General features: G+C 48.1%; 1 protein-coding gene across 6 annotated transcripts in view; it reads right to left on the minus strand.

Moving 5' to 3' along the window:
- Positions 1-16512, minus strand: part of TSEN2 (tRNA splicing endonuclease subunit 2) — a 39437-nt gene extending 22925 nt beyond the window's left edge. For 4 of the 6 annotated variants that reach the window (XR_004352276.1, XR_004352277.1, XR_004352278.1 and 1 more), the window contains exons 1-4: positions 16466-16512; positions 10116-10330; positions 8317-8398; positions 4186-4222 (exon numbers count right to left, since the gene is read on the minus strand). Coding sequence is in view for 3 of the 6 variants with exons in the window: in XM_032649605.1 (XP_032505496.1) it covers positions 4186-4222; positions 8317-8398; positions 10116-10304 (308 nt within the window). In the remaining 3 variants the exon portion in view is untranslated. Of the gene's footprint in view, positions 1-4185; positions 4223-8316; positions 8399-10115; positions 10331-10505; positions 10729-11755; positions 12330-16465 lie in introns of those variants that run through there. The other 2 variants (XM_032649606.1, XM_032649607.1) reach the window with 2 other exon arrangements.
- Positions 16513-26284: the final 9772 nt, after the last annotated feature.

Genomic DNA, 26284 nt, shown 5'->3' on the forward strand with positions numbered 1-26284 from the left:
AAGGTTCAACAGCTCCCGCTTTGAGCAGGAGATGTGGAACTGAGAGAGAGAGCGAGTGCACACGCACACAGGTCCCTGCTCTGCTTCTTAGCACCAGAGCGGTCAAGGCAGATGTGAGCTCAAGCCCTCACTGTGAGCAAGAGGCTCTCGTACCAGCTACGTGCCCTCCCCTCCAAGGCTCGGGGATAACTGGACCTGCCTCGGGGGGCGGTGCAAGGATGAAAGGAGATGAGGCATGTGAAGTGCTCAGCACATAGTAAGTGTTCAATAAATATTTGTTACTTTATGACTGTGGGATATTTCGGGGAGACTTGAAAAATAAAATCATTTCGACTCAATACTTATTACATTTAAAAATACAGATGACATTTTAATGGATGGAAACGTACACCTTAATGAATCGCTCTCTGGGAGCAGGGGCAGCCGTGCGGGTCGAGCACTGTACCAGATCTGGGTTCCGGAGCTGGCTCTTCTGTGACTCTGAGCTGAGCCACTCAGCATCTGACACCTTCTGCTCTTCTGCCAAATGCCGGGATCACACTGCTTTCCTGCCTCTGATGACCTCAGATGTTTGTTTATGGAAGCTGAATGCAACAGCGGCTGCTGAAGCCTGTGGAAGGAAGCCTCTGACTCAGCCTGTGATCGACACACGGCAATGGGGCACAGAGCAGAAGGTGTCCTCTCATTGGCTGGCAATGCCTTAGAAAGTCCTGCTGTGATTAACCCTGAATACTGCTGGAGAAGCAGCAGGAAGAGAAGAATAAAAAGTAAAAACTGGAAAACATGAGGGGAGAGCGGGAGGAGGTGGCAGGTGCGATGAGAAGCAGCGAAGCGCCTGGTGGTGCAGAGCCGTGCCGGGGCCCCAAGAGCACCGAGCGGGGCCGTGTGCATACAGCTCAGCTTCTCAGGTGCCTCTGCCCTCAAGCACACCTCTTCCATTTGCAGCCAACATCCTTCTTCACCTCTTACTGACTGAGGCCTAATTATTACTGGAAGTTCACGGCAAAACGGTTTTGAGGCAGGCTGCTTAGGTCCAAGTACTGACCCTGAGCAAGTTAATTAACCTCCTCCGGTGCTCTTTCCTCCGCTGTCCAAGACAGATGATTACAGGACTGACCACCTAGGGGTGATGTGAGGACATGAAAAGCTAGTCCACAAAGCTGTTATGAACACAGTGCCTATTACGTGGAATACACCCCAGAAATGCCGGCACATACAACTATGCGATTACCGCCCAGGCTCCGCAGTCATGCTTCCTGGTTCGAGCTCACGAACTTGGGCAGCTCTCTGTAGGCTCCCTATGCACGTGACGGAAACAACTACACCTAACTCAAAGGTTTCTCCAGAAGACGAGCTGAGAGGATACGGGTAAAACGTGTGGACCGGTAACGGCACTGTTGGAGAATCAGTACCGATCGGCTATGACAACGCTGCTGCTGCTGGCGATACCTCATCATAATATTCATCACAGAAGAGCTCATTTGTCTACTCCTCTTCCCCTCCCACTAGACTCTAAATCCCCGAGAAGAGGACAGAGACCTTTCCTCGTCTTGTATCTCCAGCACCTACCCAGTGCCCTACACGTGGGCACCCGCAGTAAGTGCTGGCTGGAGAGAGGACCACAGGTCGGGAGGGGGCCAGCACCATCCTCAGGGCTGGTCCTTCCACGACACAACCCCGCAATCTTCAGCCCGCAGGTGCATCACCTGAGGGTTTGGATGCTCACGTCCAGAAAAGATCACACGGAAGGTTCGCACGACCCAAGGACGACTACTGTTGGAAAAAGGCCAATTAGAGTGAATCCACTGGAAAGAGGGATCCAAAGTTCTGAGGAAATAAACAATTATAACAAGTACGTAAGTTGGAAAATTAACCTCAAGGTATGAAAAAGAGTCCATTTTTCTAATATTTAACAAAATTTAGATTGTGACCACAAGCTTTATGAACTGATGATGAATCAAGTATTGATGGGCGGGAGCTGCTGGGGAGGGCATACTTTGCTGACCGAACTGTCAGATGTGCTGAAGTCCTACCTCTTGGCACCTGCAAATGGGACCTTATCTGGAAACAGGTCTTCTCAGATGTAATGAAGTTAAGATGAGGGCAAACTAACTGGTGTCCTTACAAAAAAAGGGAAATTTGGACACAGACACAGAGACACACAAGGCGGACCACCATGCGACGATGGAGGAAAAGACTGGAGTGATGTGTCTACAAGCCAAGGAGGGCCAAGGACTGCTGGCCACCACGAGAGGTCAAGACGAGGCAGGAAGGACCCTCCCCTAGAGCCTCCTGAGGGAGCACAGCCCCGCTGACACCTTGATTTGGGACCTCTGGCCTCCAGAACCGTGAGAATAAATTTCTGTTCTCTTAAAATGCCCAGTTTGAGACTTACCTAGCGGTCCAGTGGTTAAGAATCCATCTGGCAATGCAGGGGATGCCTGCTCGATCCCTGGTCAGGGAACTAAGATCCCACGTACTGTGGGACAACTGAGACCGCACGCTGCAACTACTGAGCCAGTGCTGCAACTACAGAGCCCACGTGCCACAACTAGAGAGAAGCCCACGCACTGCAACCAAAGATCCCGCCTGCCGCAACTAAGACCTGACACAGCAAAAAAAAAAACAAAAGAAAAAAACAAAAAAGTGCCAAGTCTCTGGTACTTAGTTACAGCAGCCCTAGGAAACTGACGCAAGGCTCAATAGAATTCCTGGAATGTTGCACATTCTACAGAGTTTACCGAGGGTTAACCTTCAGATGGGGGGGGGCAGCAGTCCCCCACCCCCGAGAACCTCACATATTCAAACGGGCTTGCTGCCCTGTCATCTGTCCTGCCAGCTCGATCGGGATGTGGTTCTGAGGGACGGGCTTCTGCTGTTTCTGCATCCTAGTGTTGGCTGCAGCAGCCTTTCTACACTGCAGCTCCCAGTGGAACGGGGGCTCGGCCAGGTCCTCTCAGGCCCTATGCCGTCCCCCAGCCTGTGGCTATGGCCAGAGCAGCCCCTGAGATCTTCCAGGTGCCATTGCCTCTCGGGCACTCCCCGGCCGTGGGGTTTCAGAGCATGAAAAGGAGCTGTCAGATTCTGCCAGTACATGCCAGAAGCAAGATGAAGAACCACTATAGGCTTGAGCGGTTTCAGAAGGCTTCATGGCAGAGTTGCAACTTGAGCTGTCCCGCAGGGATGACCAGCGTTTAGAATGAGGAACATTTACTCAACAAAATCCTACCAAGGGAGCGCTGGGTGTGGGGCTGCAGAGGGGAACCGGGCATGGTCCCCGCCCTCTGACAACTGACAGTCTAAGTCCAGTGTGTGACGTACGGCACAGCGACAGGCGCCAAGGCAGATTCTGCGGCGGCAGCGGAGGAAAGGGCGGCGCGGAGATGCTCCAGGAAACTGGCACGTAGGCTGGACGTGCAGGAATACCCAGCAGCACGCGTGCCTGGTAGGTTAGGGAGAAGTGTTCTGGGAAACGCGAACAGCAGAAACAAAAGCCCAGAGGAAGGAAGGATCGTGGCTGTGTGGGTGGTCTGTGTGAGAGCCTCCGGGAAAGCGGCTTTCTCTAACGCCGCAAGTGTGGAGCGATGAAAGAGGACAGGGCTGTCGACGCCCACACAGCGCAGGAGGCCAGCTCCAAACCTAAGTACCTTAGTGCTTACAGACAATATACGTTACCGGATTAGTGTTCATATTTTGGAAGGAATTGAACTGGCAAAGGTTTTGGCTTAGGATCACTTTTTAAAATAAACTTACTTAGTACAATTCAAATATGATTTGATCCACGTTGAATTCAGACATAGTTTTCAAGGACACACCTACCACCACACACACACACACACAAAAGGTGTGCACGACCACATCAGAAAAGGCTCCCTGAAAACAGACCTGATTTAAACCATAATTTCGCCCAAGGTCAAAGTCCACCAAGACTTACTTTTTTTTTCTTTTTTTTTTTTTTTTTTTTTTTTTTTTTTTTTTTTTTTTTTGGTACGCCGGCCTCTCACTGTTGTGGCCTCTCCCATTGGGGAGCACAGGCTCCAGACATGCAGGCTCAGCGGCCGTGGCTCACGGGCCCAGCCGCTCCGCGGCACGTGGGATCTTCCCGGACCGGGGCACGAACCCACGTCCCCTGCATCGGCAGGCGGACTCTCCACCACTGCGCCACCAGGGAAGCCCAAGACTTACTTTTTTGACGTGATTACAGGCATGTCTGTCTTCACATCTGCAACAACAAAGAAGTGCTATTAGTTTAGACAAATTTTCCTTAAGGGGGAAAACACTGACAACCCAGAAACGACAAAGAATTTCAAGATTCACAAAATCTCACATCTAGAAGGTCGAATGAATCCTGTCCAAGCAGCCAGACAGATGCTTTATGCACCATCACTCCCTGCACACGCGCCCTGGCGGGCGCTGCTGACCCATCAGGGCCCTTGCTGGGCTCAGATGTGGCCTCGGAATCCTTCTCAACACTCCAGCTAAACAGTGGCAGCATGGAAGGGGAAACTCTGCCACCTCCGAATGCTCGGGCCCTCAACTTCTAGGCCAGAGTACGGAAACCCTAAAGTTACACACTTTACCTCCGTTCTCCGTGTTCCATCAAGCACCTTCTGTGACAGCTGCTTACGTGCGCCTAAGGGAAGGGATGCTGGAGTAGATCTCATGGCGGTGTTAGCTCTGGATGTGGGTTTGGGAGTTCCAGGCTCTAGTTCCAGCTCTGGGCATCTGGCTGGAAGAGTCTTGCCCTTAAAATGTTGACCAGGTCACTAACAGAGTGGGTTTTTGTCCTGGTCCTCCCTCACCCTGCCTTTGGGCAGCTCATCTTTCCTTTATCCATACTCGGCTTCCTCTCTGGTGCCCTAAAGGCCTGGAATTGATGACGTTCGGCTTTAAAATCCTAGGGAGGTGAGTTCACAGACACCTATCTCCTTAGTAATTTGACCTAAGGAGACCTCCCTCCTCTGGTAATTTAACAACAAGCTACAATTTAGCAAGTTTTACTGACAGCCTTCCATGTGCCAAGCACGAGATATACAGAAGTAATAAAGCAAATCCCCTCTCCTTGCGATACTCACACTCTAGCTGGGGAGACAGACCAGACATGACTGACTCTAACCCAAGCTGATTCTAACCCTTCTTGAGCAAGGACAGTACATACTGTAAAGGGACTGGCTTACTTTACCTGGAAGGGTTAGGAAAAAACACAAAGGAGAAGGAATAATCGAGTGGGGCTCTGAAGAATGAGTAAGAGTTCGCCAGGCGGACCAGGGGAAAAAGGCAGAGGACACGATGCACAAAGGCTGGGGACGGCAAACGCATGGCAGTTTCACACATCGGCCGGCAGCCCAAGGTGGCCGTGGTACCAACAAGTAGAAGACGGTGGGTGGAGAGAGGGTAGATGAGGTTGAAGCCAAAATGTTGAAATGGACATTCGAGACCTACTTCCCGAGGGCAGCCCACAACCTTAATCTCTGTTTCCTTGGCCTAAATTCATTTCCTTCAAATTTCTACCCTACTTAAAACTTGGTTACTACATAGATCAGGAAAAGATTCCCAACTGTTAAGACCATTACACTATTTGAAAACTTTCTATTTTTGGGGGGCCAAATATTAGTAACTGCTGAAGCTGGGTGATGGGGACAGGCAGGGTCATTATGCTACTTGCTCTATTTTTTTTTTCCTCCCTTTTAAAAACTCTATGAAAAAATTGAAAACATACAAAAGTAGAGAGAACAGTGTAATAAATTCCATGTGTCCATCACTCAGCTTGAAATTAACTCATGGCCAATGGTGCTTTACCTGTTCTTCTGCCCATTCCCCTGGCCCCCAGATTATTCTGAAACATATCCCTCATATCGCTTCATCTCTAAATGGTTCGGTACATCCACGATCACCATGAGAACATGCCCAGGCTGGCCTGTGGAGGATGACATACCCGGTACCCTCCCCGCCTCATCCCACTTGAGGCCATCCAAGACCAGCTGACCGCCATCCGACAGACAACCAGACACCAATGAGTCCAGCTACATCCATCACTGGACTTCTAATAGTGCAGCCAGTGGATCCATAACTAACCAGATGGGTGAGCACATCCAGCCAAGATCAGTGGACCCACCCAGCAAACCCAGCAACTCCAATGAGCAATCTGGTTGCTGTTGAGAGCCACTGAATTTGGGGGTGGTCTGTTAAACAACACTGTGGCAGGAGATACAAAGTCTATCCCATTAGGACTGAACAGTCAAATTACCATGTTTTAAAGTCACTCAAAAGAGCTTCCTCTGTGGCTACACCACCTTATTGTCATGTAATACATTTACAAGGTTCCAAGGTCAAACCTATAGTCTCACCTCTCTCTCCATCCTGTTCCATCCCTCGCCCACAGGCATTAAAAAAACTATGATTTATCCTTCCTTACATTCCAAAAATATATTTATATTTCCCTGCCTCTAGATAAGCCATAGCATACTTTCCTTTACCTTGCTTTCTTTGCTTAGAAATATATCCTAGTGATGTCCCATTCCTACCTCAGCTCCACAGCATGTCATTATATGAATGTTCTATAGTTCATTCAGCTGGGATCCCCACCCTCCATGGACATTTTGGTTGTTTCCAGTCTTTTAACATCAGAAACAGTGTTGCAATGAATAGCCTTGGGCTCTTTCTTTTCATATTTTTGCCAGTGTATCTTTAAGATAAATTCCCAGAAGTGGAATTGCTGGGTTAAAAGTAAATGCATAGGGGCTTCCCTGGTGGTGCAGTGGTTTAGAGTCCGCCTGCTGATGCGGGGGACACGGGTTCATGTCCCGGTCCGGGAAGACCCCACATGCTGCGGAGCGGCTGAGCCCGTGAGCCATGGCCGCTGAGCCTGCGCGTCCGGAGCCTGTGCTCCGCAACAGGAGGGACCACAACAGTGAGAGGCCCGCATATCGCAAAAAAACAAAACAAAAAACCAAAAAGTAAATGCATATACTGGGCAACTGGATATCCACAGGCAAAACAATGAAGCTGGACCCATACCTTACATCATAGAAGAGCTGAAACTACATCATAGAAGAGCTGAAACTATTAACCTCTTAGAAGAAAACACAGGGAAAATCTACACAAGCTTGGATTTGGTAATTGTTCCCTAGTATGACACCAAAAGCACATGAAAAGAAAAAAAAAATTAAAACGATAAACTAGACTTCATTAAAATGAAAAACTTTTACCACTTCACACTCATTAAAATGGCTATCATCCAAAACAAAAACAGAAAAGAACAAGTTGGTGAGGATGTGGAAAAATTGGAAAACCTTACGCATTGCTGGTGGGAATGTAAAATGATGCAGGTGTTATGGAAAACAGTTCGTGGTTCCTCAAAAAATTAAAATAGAATTATCATATGATCCAGCAAGTCTACTCCTAGGTATACACAGAAGAGAAATGAAAACATATGGATAGACAGCATGGATAGACCTTGAAAAAATTATCCTAGGTGAAGGACACAAAAGGTTTCCACTTACATGAGATATTTAGAATGGGCAAAATCAAAGACACAGAAAGCATATTAAGGTTACCAGGGGTTAGGGGGAGAGGAGGACGGGGGGCAGCAAATGTATATATGGTTTTTCGAGACAGTCAAGTCCCCTTCGTAGTGGCCATACCACCTGCACGCCCACCAGCAATGCACGAGAGTGCTTCTCGGGCTCACCAATGGGGCACACTGGCAAACTTTCTGATTTCTGTCACTCTGATTGCTGAAATGGTATCTCAGTGCAGTTTTAATTTGTATTTTGTCTTGCAATACAATGTTTTGAAAAATTCTTTCTAATTCTGTTTTAACCTGCTGGTATTGGTTATATAATTACCATGAGACTCCCTTAGAAAAATACACCCAGATGAAAGCTTTATAAATTAAAGAGGAACAGCAAATGGGAACCATATACATTAGTATGTTTTCACAAATACATCAATGTCATGGTTATTGTTGTAAATTCCAATTCTAGAAATAAAATATAAAACCCACCTTGCACACAGGTGAGGAGGCACTTAATTACTAGTACCTTCCACACACACAGGACTCTGCTGAGCAATGCTTAACAACAGAAAAGCCTAAATAACACTTTTGATAATTCCAGAAATTAGACGAAACACATTTTCACCAATCATAAGAACCCTTTCACCTTGATTAGAATCACCCTAGTTGCTATTTTTACCAGTAAAACTGCCAGTGGCATGTTACTTCTCCTCTAGAATTTTACTGTATAATCTGCTGTTAGAGCTAAAAATGAAGAAAAAGATAATCGGCCAAAAGAACTGAATGTTGCACAAGTTTACCTTTCCATTTAGCAACCAGCTTAGGATCTGAAATCGTGAAGTTTGGACGGCTTCTGGACAGGATACCTTTTCCAAAATAACCCTTCCGGGAAGAGAAAAAATAGTTCAGGTTTAGTTACCAATTTTTTAGCTGAGGGAGAATAACTACTTGAGTTAACAAGACAGTCATTGCATTTTTCACAGCTTGACATCTTCCCTCTGATTATAGATAATTCATGATTACTAGTGAATATCTTAGCATCTTCTCTCTCTGATCGTTTGAAGGGAGCTGGGAAGTTTCCAGGGCACCTCGCTTGTCTCGTGAGTAGTGGTCTCAGTCCAGGTCTGGTAAGCTGAAGGTGAAGGGCAGGCAGAGGCAGGATCTCCTCTGCACACGTGGATTAGGAACAGTGGCCTAAAAGCGGGAGCCAAGTCCACCAGGAACAAAAAGCTTCTCGGATTCTCCTGTTCGCAGAACTGAGGTACTATTCTTCTCCCTCCTGCTGACTCCAAAAACACTGATTCTCCATTCCCCATTTCTTAAAATTAGAAAATATTTAAACCCATAGAAAACTGAAAGAATAATAAAATGAACACCCTATACCCTCCACCCAGATTGACAATCACAATAAATCATGTGTATGGCGCTTCACAAAGCCTCCGCTTAATGTTACATATCACGAATGGGGAGGAGACTGTCCTTGGCCTAGACCCCTGTCTCACTGGGGTCAGTGTCACCCACTGTATCCCACTTTGGGAAGGTGACTACAACATGTATTTTATATAAAATGTCTAGAGAAGGCACATTACAGAAACAGGAAGTGGATCAGCAGTGCCTGGGCTGGGTGTGGGGACAGGGATTAAGTACAGTGAGCATCAGGGGGCCTTCTGTGGCCGCGGGGAATGCTCTACAAGTGGACTGTCATGGTGGGGGCACAGCTCTATGAATTTATAACAGTCATTGCATCGGGCACTTACAATGGGTGAATTTTATGGCTGTAAATTATAGCGCAATAAAGCTGCTTTAAAAATGCCTCCAGTATTGGGGCTTCCCTGGTGGCGCAGTGGTTGAGAGTCCGCCTGCCGATGCAGGGGACACGGGTTCGTGCCCCGGTCCGGGAAGATCCCACATGCCGCGGAGCGGCTGGGCCCGTGAGCCATGGCCGCTGAGTCTGCGCGTCTGGAGCCTGTGCTCCGCAACGGGAGAGGCCAAAACAGTGAGAGGCCTGCATACCGCAAAAAAAAAAAAAAAAAAAAAAAAAAATTGCCTCCAGTGTTGAATTGGCTATGGGGGAAAAAATAAGCAAGCTTCCAATCTCATTCCAAACCTATGGCTGATGGAAAAAGCCAAAACTGGAACTCGTCCTCATGTAAGAAGAGGTCCTCAACCAGGAGAGTGAGCAAAGGACCTGCTGAAGCCCCATCTGGTTTGTCCTGAGCCAGAATGATGTGCCATCCTACGGTTACCTCTCGGGATGGAGTGGCAGTGAGAGGAGGGAAATCTTTACTTTTTACCCATTACATTGCTGTAAATTGCTTGAATTTTTTTTTTTTTTTACAATGAACATGTGTTCCTTTTATAATCAAAAAACAAGAAAGGTCAACGCACTGACCCAGCTTCACTGACGAAATGTGGGTTTGTGGCTGGGAGCTGTCCTCTGGGCTTATGGCTTCGGGGCACCTGATTCCGTTCCTACATTGGACTAAACGGCAAGGAAGGCGTATGGGTCATTCATGGTCTGTTTCTGGGGGTGGATGGGGAGAGAGTGGCTGGCTCCGGGCTGTCAGGAAGCAGCAGGGCTGAGGCTGCCCGCACATACCTTCCCATAGAGCTGTTCCATATCTTCTGCGTTCCTCACTATCACATTGTTGTTTATCATCTCGGCCCGGAATATTCTAAAGTCCTTCTTAGGACCACAGTCCTGACCGAAAGGGATCGGCAGTGGAGACTCATAGCTCTCATATACTCTTCTTTTCCTCTTTGGGGGACGGAAAACTGCCTCTGCCATTTTTCAAGGTAACTGTTCTTTAAAGACTGTAATAGGGAGAAAGAAACAAGTCAATCAATAACTATACCGACCAAACATGTGAGTACATTTATATCCAGGCTCAGAAAACCTTGTGGTCTGTGGGAAAAATATTTACAAAGCAGTGAACAAAAAGAGAGAGTAACGAGAAGATTTTGTTTGCACAGCACAAAGCCTACCCACCTAGGGCATCTCGATTACTTCCCACGACAATGCCGTGGTACCATTTCTCATTCCAGCTGACGAGACTGAGGCCTAGTGACACGTCCATGGTCACAGTGCCACTCGTAGGTCTCCTGACAGCGAGCACAAGAGGATTTCTGCCCATAAGGATTCCTCCCAGCCTCTCAAGCGGCCGACAGACATTTACCGAGCACCCACCAGAGGCTCCCAGTCATCAGAGGTGCTAGGGATATAAAGAGAAAACCAAAAGGACCCTGTCCTCAAAGAAGTAAATCTAGTGAGCACCTCCTTTTCCAAAAAAGGACCTTAAAATACGTTCCAAACATTTGGTCAATCATCTCCCAGTTTTTCGGGTAAATTAATAATAGTGACAACAGCAGCAGCAGTCATCATTGAAGGGTCTATTCCTCAGCACCAAGCGTGAGTGGCTAAGAGCAGGAAGTGTCAAGCCAGAGGGCAGGGATGGGAATCGGCTTCACCACCGCCCAGCTGTGTGATGTGGGGCAAAAGTTACTTGATCTCTCTGTGCTTTGGTTTCCCCATCTGCAAAATAAGGATAAATACAGACTCCATCTTATAGTTTAGACCCATAGGAGCTTAGAACAGCCCCGGCACGCAGCACTGAGTGCTCTGCACGTCCACTATGATTACTATTATGGCACTATTACTATTAACACTAAGAACACCGTGTGACAGATGAGGAAACACAGCCAGGTTGGACAGATGGTGTCAGAGGCCTAGAGGGTGGTGGCCCTGGATGACCCCGGGTCTGCTGAATGCCAAAGGCCACGCTATTCCCTCTGGGCTCTGCTGTGAGCACAGGCAGGCCTCCTCTTGTTTGAAGGCTCACTGTTTCCCCAGGTTAGGGGCTGAAGGGTTACAGAGAATTATGGAGAATTATGGAATTACCATGTGCCCAGTACTGTGAGGGAGGAAAGGAAGGCGAAGCCAGTACCTCTCCCTTCCAGGCCTTACCCTCAACCGGAGAAGACAAAACAAGGACAAAACACACACAGGCTGCAATTCAATAATGGCTGGGGGAAGGAAGTCAAGTTGAGTGCATCGTACGATAAAGACAGAGAGCCACAGCAGATGCATTTAACTCAGGAAAACTCAACCACATGCAAGGGGGAAACACAGACAGTGCAGGGGACTGGGTCAGGTGCTCCACTCATTGGGCAGGTGCCCTGGAATGAGACAGGGGACCGGAATCTGCTGCACCCTCAGTCCCGGCTCTGGACCCGACTTACACGGACAGCACATCTGGTGCTTGAAGATACAGTGGAGCTGTATCACACGTGTTTAGCCTCCATGGCTCCAAACTCTCACAGGGGAACACGTACGACTGATCATTTAGGTGCCTCCTGCACTCAATACCAGCACCCTGTTGGGCAAAGGATGTAATCAAGCCTTAAACAGCCAACGAAGGCGGCCAAAGCTGAGGCAGGAAGCGGAGTGGCTTTAAGGGTTTATGCCCGTTAAAAAGAAATCAAAAGCCTTGTCCAATGTGTAATGATTCCTTTATCCACCCTCCCAAAGATGTTGAGGAATTAAATGAGGACAAAGAAAAACAAAGACCACGGAAGTTAGAGACATTGATAAATCAATTACAAAAGTAACAATAAAAAGTAAGAATCAGCAAGTTGGAACCGCCATAGAATTGCCAAAGTATTCCAAGCAGCAAAATGCTAAAATAATTTAATTTCTAAATAAGAGCCCTTCAGTGGAATTAAACAATGAGCACAACTGTATCATTTTACATACGTGTGTGTGTGTGTACACACACACGCACGCACACCGCGATAGAGCGTTCATAACAGTACTACGTACACCACATGTTAATGGACAATTAAGATTTCCTCCCAAGGGCATTCTAAGTAGATTTTTCACTTGCCAATTTATCACTCAACCCAAGCAACTACAGTTGACCCCTGAACAACATGGGATTTAACTGCATGGGTATACTTACACCCAGATTTTTTTCAAGAGTAGATGTCACAGTACTACACCATCCACAGTTGGCGCAGATGCAGAACCTCGGATATGAAGGAACCAGGGATACAGAGGGCCGACTATAAATTACACTCAGATTTTTGACTGCAGAGAAGGTCAGAGCCCTGACTCCCCCGCGTTGTTCAAGGGTCAATTGTACTGCATTTAGCATTCAATTGAAGAAACGGCGATTTTTTCTAAAAATTAAAACGATGTCGTATTGGCTTTTTTGAGGCAGGATGTGGGTCTCTAGTGAGGCACCTTCTAGGGATTTCCAGGAATAATTCGAACTTTTATGATCATCGCACTTTTATAACTTAACCTCTGGTTAGTATTTGATTTGTATATATTACATTTGAGATTTTTAAGAAAGGGAAAATTTTAATGGCTAACTTCAAAAACTTCCAATTAAATTCTCTCAGACAAGTGAAATAGTTCTGTTTCAATTTGCCTGGTTTGTTTAGGATTTTCCCTTTCAGATTGCTATTACACTCTCAAAAAAAAAAAAAAGGCAAAAATGAGCTATGACACTTGATGGCAAGAACTCTGTACTCCTACCCAAGTTTGCATGACAGAAGGCTCCTGCTACAAAAGATTCTCAGTTTTTCACAAAACTTCAAAATCCCAGGTTTAGTGCCACCTCTGCACATGAGACAGGAAGCACATCAAGAATCTGGCTCTTGGGCTTCCCTGGTGGCGCAGTGGTTGAGAGTTCGCCTGCTGATGTAGGGGACATGGGTTCGTGCCCCGGTCTGGGAAGGTCCCACATGTGGCGGAGCGGCTGGGCCCGTGAGCCATGGCAGCTGAGCCTGCATATCCAGAGCCTGTGCTCCGCAACGGGAGAGGCCACAACAGTGAGAGGTCCACGTACCACAAAAAAAAAAAAAAAAAAAAAGCAGAATCATCTGTAGACTGATGGGGAATAAAGTAAGATTAGCTTTTAAAAAAAAAAAAAAAAGAATCTGGCTCTTAGTAGGCCTCCCATATATGCAAAGCTGCCATTACGATCATGTGACTTTCAACACCCCAGGTAAAGCTCCCTGAACCCAGTTTCTTCCTCTTCAAATTGAACAGAACTAGAAAACAGTCCGGAAGCCACTCAAATGTTAAACACTAAGTAACCATATGACCCAGCAATTCCACTCCTGGGTAGATAAAAGAAAACTGAAAACATGTTCGTACAAAAATTTGTACACAGGACTTCCCTGGTGGTGCAGTGGTTAAGAATCTACCTGCCAAGGCAGGGGACACGGGTTTGAGCCCTGGTCCAGAAGGATCTCACATGCCGCAGAGCAACGAAGTCCGTGTGCCACAACTACTGAGCCTGTGTTCTAGAGCCCAGGAGCCACAACTACTGAGTCCACATGCCACAACGACTGAAGTCCGTGAACCTAGAGCCCGTGCTCCACAACAAGAGAAGCCACCGCAATGAGAAGCCTGTGCACCGCAACGAAGAGTAGCCCCCGCTCGCCACAGCTAGAGAAAGCCCACGCGCAGCAACGGAGACCCAATGCAGCCATACATACATACATACATAAATAAATAAATAAATGTTTACAGCAGTATTGTTCATAATAGTCAAAGAGTAGAAACAACCGAGATGTCCATCAACAGACGAATGGATCAACAAAATGGGTTATATCCATATAATGGAATATTATCAGCAATTAACAGACGAATGAAGTACTGATACAGACTACAACATGTGTGAACCTTGAGAGCATTATGTGGAGTGAAAGAAGCCAGTCACAAAAGACCACACATTGTATAAGACCATTAACATGAAACGTGAGGAACAGGCAAATCCAAAGGGCAACACCAAGTAGATTAGTGGCTGCCAGGTGCTGGGGGAAGGGAGCTATGGGGAATGACTGCCCATAGGTATGGGGTTTATTTTGAGGGATGAAAAAGCTTTACAATTAGATTGCATTGATGGTGTTGGGCTGCGTAACTCGGAATGTATTAAAATCACTGAATTGTACATTTCACAAGGGTTAATTTTATGGTATATGAATCATCTCTCAATAAAGCTGAAAAAATTCAATAGGACAAACCAGAAGATCTCTCGTGTCGTAGTTTCATAGAAGAGTTGCCTTGTGTGGAACTGGGAAGGCAAAGCAGGGGAGGAAGGATTGAGTTTGTTATTCTCCATATCTGCAATAGGCATTTCAGAAATGTTTCTTCAGTGCCAAGACAGGAGATCAGCATGATGGGAGATGTGGGATGTGAGTACAATTACAACAGCTAACCATCAACTGGAGGTACAACATGCCACGCACCGACTGTGCCAACACTACACACGTGGGTACCACTACCCGCATTTCACAGATGAGTAAATGGAGGCTTAGAGAGGGCAGGTCACTTGGCCACAGCGCCACAGCTGGGAAGATGAGAGGCCAGTAAGGCAGGGAGACAGGGCACGGTGAGAAGACTGGCTTCAAAGAGGACCCCTGTCTGAAGCACACACAAATGTACAGGAAGGACTGGGCCATTGGTCAGGGGGTTTGGGATGTGAAGGCTTGATGCCTGTGCAGCTTCTCAAGCCGGGAATGACAACTGAAAAGATTAAGAGGGAATTCCCTGGCAGTCCTGTGGTTAGGACTCCATGCGTTCACTGCTGAGGGGCCGGGTTCAACCCTGGTTGGGGAACTATGATCCCACAAGCCACTAGGCAGGGCAGAGGGAAAAAAAAAAAAAGTTTAAAAGAAAAGATTAAGAAAATTAAACTGGGGTCATATATAACAGTGGCTCTCAAGGCTTCGACGCCCTTAGAATCACCTGGGGAAATTCTGAAACTTCCAATGCCCAGGCCTTACCTATAATTACATCAGAAATTCTGGGGTGGGACCCAGGTGATTTCAATATGTAGCCAAAGTTGTCAACTACTGGTGATAGGATGGCCTATTCAAACTCAGTGCCAACAGCCAACTCCACTGTACAGGTGAGGAAAAGGACTCAGGGGTTGACTGCTACGCACATGTAAGGAAGCAGTTGCTACTCTTCCTTTTCTAAACCTGGGCATACCAACTCGAGGCACCAATAATGTTAAGTACATTTACTTTTCTATCAAAATCAGGACTTGTTCCTAATTCTTCCCTTGAGCAGATAAGCTAACACCTTTTAGGTGTTCAGTAAATGTTTATTCCAAACAAAACAAAGTAAAACAAAAAGGGGGAGGTAGCTTCATTTGACTTTCCAACCCTGTGGACCCACCTTGCCAAACCAGCCTGGTTAAAACCTCCCACTCAGCACAACTCAGATTCTCCCAATTAAAAAACCACTGAAGCTCCGAATGCGTACCTCCTGGGCCAGGGGAGGCAAGGATTAAAGGGAGAAGGCAAACAATCCTGTCTCTGGGGAGTTTTCAGGTTAGAACCCGAGACTAGACATGTAAACAAACGATAAACCTTTGCAAGCTGTTGTGAGGATTAGATGGGTAATTGTGCGAAGGAGCCCAGGCCTACCATGTGAAGTGCTAGCCCGACGGAAGCTGTAGCTGCAACTAATGATCAAGAAGTGTTAAGGGCCCAACAAACCCGCAACTCCTTGTCATTACGCATCCCTTTGCTGGTTCCCTAGAGTGGCGCCCCCAGCAATCCTACTAGCGGCTAAAGCTCCACTCGGGCACAGCCGGTGTCAGGTGCACCTTGACGTCCTCTGTCCCCAGCACTGCACGTGGCGTTAATGTTTCCAGAAAGAACATAAAAAAGAGGACTACGGGTACACGGAGAAGGGGAAAGGGGCTAATTCCGGTGGAACAAGGAAGCCAGGCCCCGCGTCCCGGCCCAGTCTGGCGCGACCCTGAGACCCGGGGAACGTCTGTGGGCCGTTTCCGCTCTCGCCACAGAGGGCTTTCGAAAAAGGCGATGTCTCCTCCCGCGGCGGAGACCCCCCCCAACCCCCCTCGTGCTGCGGCACCGCGCTCAGCTCCCCGGGACGCGACCTGCTCCCGGACCCCGGAGCCTTACCTTCCTCTGCCCAACGCGCTCGCCGTTACCCCGGCAACGCCGGCCGGGGGGGGGGGGGGGGGCGGCACCGCTGCCGTCAAGCAGTGCGGCCGCAAAGCCGGACGACTGCGCAGCCGCAGAGCCCGAGGGAGGGCCCACCGGGTGTTTGCGGAGCGCACCCGCGCAGCGCAGGGCCTTAAGGCGGGTCTTCGGTGGGTGCTGCTCGTTCCTCGCGAGGTGTAAGGCAGAGGCGGCGCGTCCTCTTTCCTGCCTTCCCAGTGATCGTATCGCTACCCCCGTGCACACATGCTGTTCTCGTTTAATCCCCAAAACAATCCCGCAAGATCCATTTTACAGATGAGATCTAAGTTACTTATCCAATGTCACGTAGTTGGGAGGTACTGGAGTTAAGAGTGATAGGACTAGACTCAGAACTCAGGTCTAAGGACTTGGGGTCCTCGCCCCTGGGGAGATGGGGCTCTTGAAGCGACCGGACTTGATATGACCCCAGCCCTGAGGAAGCGGGTCCGCTGAGCTCAGCCCGCAGACTTCAGCTTTCTCAATGCTTTTTTGTGTAAGTGCAGCATGCAGGGAACCTGTAAGAAGTGCCCCCTCGCACAGGGCACTGACCAAAAGCCCCTGTAGGCACTGGCCGCCCTGTGCAGCGTCAAGAACAAGTCAAGGACAACGGGCCGGGAGTCAGACCGGCATTTGCATCCCCACCTCCCCGCTCACTGGCTGTGTGGTTGGTCTTGAGTGAATGACATAACCTTTCTGGGCCACAGTTTCCTCTATTGAAAAATGGGTCGTCAGGATTATGAGGGAAGAGCAAAACAAAAGTGCCCTGGGAATTGTAAAAGTTTCTCCCACCTGGTTATTTTAAAGGAGGCCTGGTAGGGAGTGTAATAAACACCTTCCTAAATATGAACCCCAGGGTCCCCAGCACACATACCACACATGCTGGGCAGGTGGGGAAGGTGGGTGACAGGGAAGGGTGGCAAATTGTGCCAGAGAGATTTATGGGGCTAGGTGAGACAGGCTTTGAAATCTGGACCTTTCCTAACTTCCTCTTGTCTCCAGGCCTTCCCACACGCTGTTGTCTCTACCTGGAACATCCTTCTCCCCTGTCTGGAGCAGTGATTCCTGGTCACCCTTTAGGCCTCAGCTCAGATATCTCTTCCTCAGACTTGACTTCCTCTTGCTTTCCCAGGCTGGCTTGGGTGACTTGCCTCTGTGTTCCCACAGTAGTCTGGTGCCCCCTATGCTGTCCCTGATGCCTGGTCTTCCTTAACTGGACTGCGAGCTCCTAGTAGAAAGAGCTCAAGAGGTGGCATTAAGTGGGTGGTCTGCCTGCAGGGGCCTTAACTGCTTAGCTCAGGAGTTCAGATTTTAGAGAAATCAAAAGCCAAATATCTTCCTGGTTACAACGTTGCAAAAAAGGGAGAACTTGAGCAACATTCACAGAATAGTGGTATCAGGATGGTTTGGGCTGGGAAGAGAGAGGTGGAGGGAGGCTGTAATATTGCACCAGAACATGCCAATGGAGGAAATACTGGATTTAGAATGAGAGCCTTTTAAAAATGAAAGGGAACTCCGAGGTTGTCCAGTTCAACTTCCTTACTTAACCGATAAGAAAAAAGGCTCAGAGGCACCGTGAGTTGCCAGAGGTAACAGAGCAAGTCTGAGGGGGCGCTGAGACTAGAGCCAGGTCTCCACAACCTCAGCGGGTGCTCGGCGCTCGGCACTCGGCTTGGGAGGCGCCCGTAATGGGATCTCAGGGGCCATCATCTGCAGCCCTGTCCCCACAGAGGGTCCAGAGTGAAAGCTAATGAACAAGATATTCTTCCCCCAAGATTTTCTCCTTGGTGTTTCACCCCCTCCCCGCTGTGTGGTGCAGCTTTTGGGAAATCAGTTCCTTGACCAGGAACTGAATCCAGGCCACAGCAGTGACATTGCGGAATCCTAACCACGAGGCCACCAGGTAACTCCCAATAGTGTGTATTTTAAACATTTGGTTATGGTCCTTTTCAAACATACACAAAAGTAGATCGCTTCCAGCATCTTCAACCTTTGGTATCTTGTTTCTTTTACACTCTCCATAAATACACCTTTTCCCCACTGCTGGTGTATTTTAAAGCAATTCCAGACATCATATAATTTCACTCATATTATTTAAATATGTGACTCTAACAGGTAAGAATTTAAATTTTATTACATATATATCTATATAGTTGATTCTTGTTATTCACAGAAGTTCTATAGAGTCACCATGAACACTGAATTGGTGAACCCTGAACCACTGCTTCTAAGGGAATGCAGGTCGGTTCCTGGCAGCCTCTGGTCACAACATTTTCATCAACCAATCGATACACAACCTTGTTTTATGTGTACTTTCTTTTAAAAACACTTTATTTAATGTCTGTTGTAGATTCATGAACATTGAACTCATGGCCCACATCAGTATAACTCACACCTGAACAAATCTCATCTAACAAGTGTATTTTCTCCATAGGGCACATCACGGCATTCTTGGCTTAGGGACACTAGACAGCACTTCAGCACTCTGCTTGGGGTTCATTTTATTTATTTTAAATTTTTAATAAATTGATTTTATTTTATTAATTTTTTAATTTGTGGCTGCATTGGGTCTTTGTTGGGGTGCGCGGGCTTCTCATTGCGGTGGTTTCTCTTGTTGTGGAGCACGGGCTCTAGGTGCGCGGGCTCCAGTACTTGTGGCTTGTGGGCTCAGCAGCTGTGGCTCGTGGGTTCTAGAGCACAGGCTCAGTAGTTGTGGCGCACGGGCTTAGTTGCTCCGCAGCATGTGTGATCTTCCCGGACCAGGGCTCGAACCCGTGCCCCTGCACTGGCAGGCAGATTCTCGACCGCTGTGCCACCAGGGAAGCCCCTTGGGGTTCATTTTAAAATTACCAACACAAATCACAAAAACATGAAAAACGTGGCACTAACGAGATGGCAAAAAGCACACTTGTTTATGATATGAGAGCTGAAATAAGACAGAGTATCACCGGTTGACTTCAGCTGAGGACGTGCATATTGGGAGACTCAAATTTTTCTCCTGTCTACGCATGTGCGTGTCTGTAAGTGCTCCAGTACTGTGAATATCGGTTTTGGCATCACAAATACATTTTAGCCAGGAGGTGAATTTGCAAATGCAAAATCTGCCAATAATGACGATTGACTGTATATGTATATTCCCAATATCATTAACACATCTAAGAAAATGAACAATAATCCTTAACGTCATGTGCGTATGAAGGGTAACACAGAACCTGCATGTACTATTTGGGATATACTTATACTAAAAAAAAAAATCGTTTATCTGAAATTCAAATTCATTTGGTATCCTGTATTTTATGTGACCACCTAACAATTTATTGGGCCTTCATATGTGCCAGCCACTTTGCATCCAATCTTGACTGTCACCACGGTCCTGTGAGATAGGTGTTCTCACCAATATTTCACAGTTGAGGTTCCCTCCCTGCCCAGGGTCTCAGAGCTAGGAAGTAGTGGAGGCCAGGTGAGGATCCAAATCCACGGGACCAAGGGGCTTGCATTCACTTTCATCTATCATGTGGGATACGGGAGGGCAGTGCATTGACAAAGCACAGCTTTAAATATGGAAATACAAAAATGACCCACAGCAGGTTTTGGTGGGAGGTCAGGGAAGACCCAGATGGGTTGAAGGACCCGGGAGGCTTCCGGGAAGAGGCGGCCTTTGCGCTGAGCCTGGGGAGAGCGTGGAGGAGGAAGGAGACAGCAGTCGGGGGCACAGGGCAGGCCCACGTGCCAGGAGGTGTGGGCCTGGAAGTTCTGCAGAGGGAGGAGCCGGGCTTGTCGGGTTACGAGGTCGAAGACGCCGATAAGGTCCGATAGGCAGGGCGCGGCCCGATCGTGCAGGCGCTTGAATTCCAGGCTTGGCATTTGGACTTTACCCCGTAGACAATGGGGAGCCACTGGCGTTTCTGAGCTGGGCTGGGCGGCCTCCGCCGTCGCCTCATTGTTTTTCCCAGACGGGGGCCCGAATGAGCCCTGCAGCATTTCAGCGAGGCCACTAGATGGGGATATTTTAGCAAATTTAAACCACCCAGCCTCCAATTTCCAGCGAGGAAAACCAACACAGGGACCCAGCGAAAGGCTCCACGCGTTTACCCGCGGCACGCAACGGAAAACGCAAGGGCTGGAAATGAAAATCAAACGAGGGACACAGCTCAGCTCAGCTTCTCCCTGCCGGCGAGACGAAACCTCAGATAATTTCTCTGCTGTGAAGGAGAAAGGGTCCAGGGCGTGCAGGAAAGGGCATTTCCACTTTAACAACTTCCTTGCAGACATTCGCTAGCATTTAAGCCTCACAACAATCATTCAAAGCAGCTGTTATCATCCCATTTTACAGGCGAGGAAACTGAGACGCTGAAGGTTACATTTGCTCAATTATTTACGGAGGTGACACCAGGCTAGGAAGGGAGATAGAGTTGGCAGCAGGTGTAAGGGGTGGGCTGGGCAAGACCCCAAGGCAGTGCTTTGCTGGGCCCAGAGTCCCTAGTGCAGAGGGCGTCGCACTGCCTTTAGATCCTACTTTGGCTGCTAGAAAAACCTGTAGCGTGGATTGGATGGTGGGAGCCGCTGGACAACTACCATTTGCTCAATTCCCACTGCTTTTTAGAGATAGTCTCACTTAATTCTCTGACAACCACCCAGTGAGTTAGGGGTTATCACACACCCATTTTTTTTTTTTTTTTTTTTTTTCTGGTACGCGGGCCTCTCACCGCTGTGGCCTCTCCCGCCGCGGAGCACAGGCTCCGGACGCGCGAGCTCAGACGCTCCGCGGCACGCGGGATCTCCCCGGACTGGGGCACGAACCCGCGCCCCCTGCATCGGCAGGCGGAGTCCCAACCACTGCGCCACCAGCGAAGCCCTAACACACACCCATTTTACAGGTAAGAAAATCGATTCAGAGAGGTGACGTGACTTGCCCAAGGTCACACACTGGGGTTAAGCACTAGAGGGGGAAGGGGGTCCCAGGTATGCCTACTCCTCCCTGTGATTAATCAAACACATTCGACTTCTGGGTAAATTTCCTAGAGAAACTTGGGCAGAGATGCCCAGGGAGACACATACAAAGATTTTCCTTTTTTTCTTAAATCGAAGCATGATGGTTTATAATAAAAAAGGGAAACAACATAAATGCCCATCCCTAGAAGAATGGACATATAAAATGTGGTACGAAGGATTCATAAAGTGGAAAAGTATTCAGCAGTGAAAAGGTAGCTCTTCTATGATTATCAACATGGATAGATTTCACAAACATGTTGGCTCATAAAGACCAGAAGCAGAATATGAATCCTATGATACCTTTTGTATAAATTAAAACACACCCCAAGCAGCACCAAGTCCTGAGTGTACGTATAGGTGTGCTAAACTCTTTTAAGATAACAGGAAGGTTACACACCAAAGTCATTAGTTATCTGTGGGACTTGGGTAGTAGATAAGGGGTTTTAGCTTTACATTTTATTTCTTAAAAAAAAAACAAAACTAGAAGCAAATATATGGTTGGGACTATAGGTGACTGTTACATTATTTGTTGTATTCATTTCTCATTTTAATCTTTGCAAAAACAGATGCTTCAGTCAAACCAATAACTACAAAGATAGAAAACTACAAAACCAAAATAATTTTCCTATTTAGGATCAACGGTTTGAAGATGGGGGTGTGGGTGCCAGTACTCTGGGAGGGTCGGAGAGGAACCTGGGAGAAGGTGATCAGAGGAAGGGGCACACAGGTTAGGCCGGAAATGCACAGGCCTGGCTCTGTTGTTATGGGAATATGGCTGGTGGGGTCCAGTTCTCCAGCGTTTCCAGAGGAAGAGCCCATCCTGGCATCACACAAGTGGTCCCACCACCCTGTGACTGTCGTGCCTGCCGGGAGGCAGCAGGCGGCAGGTGAGGCCATGGGAACCCTGTGAGGGGGCCAGAGAGGACCAGGACGGGGTGCAGGAGTCCCGGGAAGATGTGGCTCCTGTGTGCCAGAGAGGTGGCTGGAAGCGGTTACACCCTCTGGCTTCTCTCCCTCCCTCCCTTTCCTCTGGTCATTTTCTCTGAACTCATGGTGACATGGACCATTTAATGTGTGGCCTGGAGGGGTCACGCCCACTTTCCAGAAGCAGGTGCTGCAACCAGAAACTAAGGGCAGTTCTCACTCTGTCCACCTCCCGGGGCTGCAGTGACCAGCATGGGAGGTCATGAGCGCTAACTATCTATTACTACAAAGTAATAAAGTCTTCTTTTTCTCTTTTTCCTCATCCTTTACATTTGTCATAATACACAAAATAATGAGACATACAGGTAGAGCCTAGCATTTTCCTTGTATTGGTTCATTTTCCCACTCACTTAAATCCTCCTTACAGCTCTATTAGTGAATACATTTATACTCCCCATTTTGAAGGTGAGGAAATTGAGTCAGAGAAGTTATGGAATTAACCCAAGGTAACCCAGTGAAGAAGTGGCGGAGGTAGGATTTAAACCCAGGTCTGCCTGACTGCAGGGCCACTGTGCTGTACTGATACAGTAAGTTTGATGGTCTTGTATCTTAGCCTAAAAAGGAGGTAAAGAGAACATTTTGTGTTTTGTTCTGTTTTTCCTCTTTCTCATGGAAATTTTCTTTGTTCCAAGTTGCTTTTGTCTTGTGTGTGACCCCCTGCAGGTCATCCCCATCTGAGCTCAGGAATGTAATTTCCTGGGTGGTTGAAGAACTCTTTGGTCTGTTCACAGGAGAGACAGGAGAAGAGGCCCAACGTGGCCCCAACCTGGCTTTCCTGCTCTCCTGGGTATGTCCGCCTCAGAAGTCAAAAGGCCTGAATTCCAGGCAAACCAGGAATAATGCCCCAGTCATCAAATTTGAAACCAAAATTCAGCAAAGACATGTATTTGCTGCCAGAAAGCAAATAGCTTTTTCTTTTCTTTCTCATTTTTTTTTCGCCCAAACAAAACATCCTCTTATGAAATATGTCCAATTTGCAATATTTACTTTCCCTTTATTTAATAACAGGAAAGGGTTTGCTGGACTTTTGTTGATTTTCGCATTTCTTATTAAAATTCTTAAGGGGGTTTTGGGGGAACTTAATCAGCAAAAAAAGGAGAAGGAAAAAAAATCTCATCTGCATTCCACAGGCCTTATTAATGGAGGAAACTTGCTGTTTGTTTAAGAGCATTTTCTGACGGGAGAAAGCAAATCGTCGTGTGTTCCAGAGCCTCTGACTCTTACTCCTGACTGTGCTTCCTTCTCAGCTGTCTCCAGGGCTCTGAATCCCTTGTTCTAAGCTTTCTGCCCAAGAAGATGGGGCTGGGCTTCATGCCCCCCTGCCAGGCTGGGAGGGAAGCTAACATTCCTTCAACATCTCAGCACAGTTCTCTGCACCCACAATCTCAGTTCACCTCAGCCCTTGTGGCGGCCCTCACTCGGCCGATGCGGAAACGGAGGCTTAGAAGCTTGGACATGAAGTCCCATGTCCAAGCTCCCTTTCCGTGTAGCTTACACTCCTTGGGATGAAAAGAAAAGGGGTCCTAGTATTCACGGAGTCCTACATCCAACTGAGTCCTCACTGAGCCACTCTCTGAGATAACTAGACAATCTCCACCCTTCAAGGCTCAGAGAGGTAAAGTGACTGGCTGGAGGTCACACAGCTGGAGGGTTGTGGCGCTGGGATTTGAGCTGTGCTCTGCCTGACTCTCACGTCCACGTTTATTTTGCTTCTCTACACCTCCTCTTTGGGGCCACGAGCAGCATGACTTTCTTGTAATGAAATACATTGCTCCCCAAAAGTTAAAACTCTCTCCCCCGAGAGGTCTTGGTCCTGCCTTCCTTGGTTCTATAATTAGACTGCAAGGACTTTGTTTCTGCATTTTCATTCTACCAGAAACATTCCTGTACATTATTATTAGGTATATTATATAATTATTATAATATGTTTATTTCTAGAATAGTGCCTGATGCAGAGTAAGTCTTAATCAATGGCATTGCAGGTAGTTGGGTCCCCATGCTCTCCTTCTATGGAGAAGCAGACTGAGGTCTCGAGAGGAGAAGGAATCTGCCCAAGGCCCCAGAGGTCCAGAGCCAGGTCCAGAGCTCCCTGTTCTCTGGGCTTGGTGCTCCCCCATGAGCACGTCTGCAGCTGCCGTCTTCTTGTCCATCCAGCCCCTGCTCCGTGCGGCACCGAGCTGGAGGTTAGGACCCTCAGATAAACCAAACGTGGTATCTGATGTCAGAGTTCTCAGGGTCCAGCAGGAAGGGATGCTTGGAAAAGCTACTCTCGTAAATGTGGTAAATGCTATTACCACGAAGGGTTTCAAGCAGGGGAGGGGGCTCAGGAAAGACTTCAGGGAGGACTGGACGTTTGAGCTGGGACTTACGGAATGAGCATGAATTGGCCAAGTCAGGAAGGGCGTCCCAGGCAGAAGGCCCTGCCTACATGGAATATTCAGGAACCATCCAGCAGTCTAATGGGGAAGAGAAGCAGGCCTGGAAAGGAAAGTGGAGGCCAGGCCGTGAAAGGCCTTGACTGCTATCCATGCGGACGCAGGAAGGGTTGAAGGCGAAGAGTGGCTCGGTCGGATTTGGTTTCGTAAGGTCACTCTGAGGGCCGGGGGTAGAGGAGGGTCAATAGGGCTGAGAGCCCCCTGGAAGGAGGCTGCTGCGTATTCCAGGCCAGAGATCCCCAGGCCTTGCCCACCTAAAACCCTCCTTCTCCTCTCACCCTCGAAGGAAATCTCCTGTCCTTCCTGCTCTAGGCACCCTCCCAGACCACACGCTTGCCTGGCGCCCCTCTCACTGGTTTCTGGAGTTCTTATTCTTTGGGTAGCTGCTTTGCACTCTCAGGGTTCTCTCTAGCCGTGGATCTTAACCTTGCGGCGGTCAGAGAGCTCTAGGAGAGCCGAAGGAAAGGCTTGGAAAATTGCTCAAGGATAGAACTGTTCCAAACGTGGAATGTGTGTGGAGTCTCACGGACCCCCTGAAGCTGCTTTCACTTACGGGAAGGGGCAATTCCAAGACAACGAGAGAGAGGCAGACACCCTAAAGTTTACCAGCTACACTCTGTAAATCCCTGGGGAATGCGGAGGCGGTCCAAGGAGGCAAAGGAATTAGGACGGAAGACCGCCTCGAGAGTTCAGGCATTGACCCAGGAGGGCTCCGAGGCCAGAGGGAGCCCAAGATGAATGTAGTAATTTCTAAATAGTAATGTTTCTAAAGAGAGAACATGTCCATCTGAAGAAGGGCCAGGCAGCTGGGGAGGCGGAGGACAGAGGAGGAAGGACGCCATCCCGGCCAAGGATTCGGTGGACCCCGGCAGCGGGTCTAGCTTGCTCTGATGCCCTGAAACCCTGGAATCGCATAACCAACCCCTCTCTTCTCTCATTCTGTGCTCACCAAGCATCGTTCTGATTAGAATTTGGCCTCCCGTGCAGTGTGCCTACAGGGAGTAGGGTGTTGGCTGGAGGACACGTGTATCCGGTCCCTTTGGCAGTTATATTTCTTGTTGTAAATTAGTAAATTGGGAACAGACAATTCACAGAACAAGCAATACAAATGACTAAGAAGCACATGAAAAAAATGTTCATCCTCACCAGTATTCAAAGAAATGTAAATTCAAACCAAAACCGAGATTGTTTTCTACCTACTAAATTAGAAAGGATTTCTTTTTTTAAGTGAATACATATTGCTGGGAAAGGGGTGATGCAAGAGACACCCCCATGTGCTGCTGACGGGAGCCTAATGCTACCTGCTGGGCTCTTTAGACTCCTGCAGCAGAAAACCATCACGCCCATCGTG

Source organism: Phocoena sinus, chromosome 11 (assembly GCF_008692025.1).
Source record: "Phocoena sinus isolate mPhoSin1 chromosome 11, mPhoSin1.pri, whole genome shotgun sequence".
In the NCBI taxonomy this organism is placed as follows: Eukaryota; Metazoa; Chordata; class Mammalia; order Artiodactyla; family Phocoenidae; genus Phocoena; species Phocoena sinus.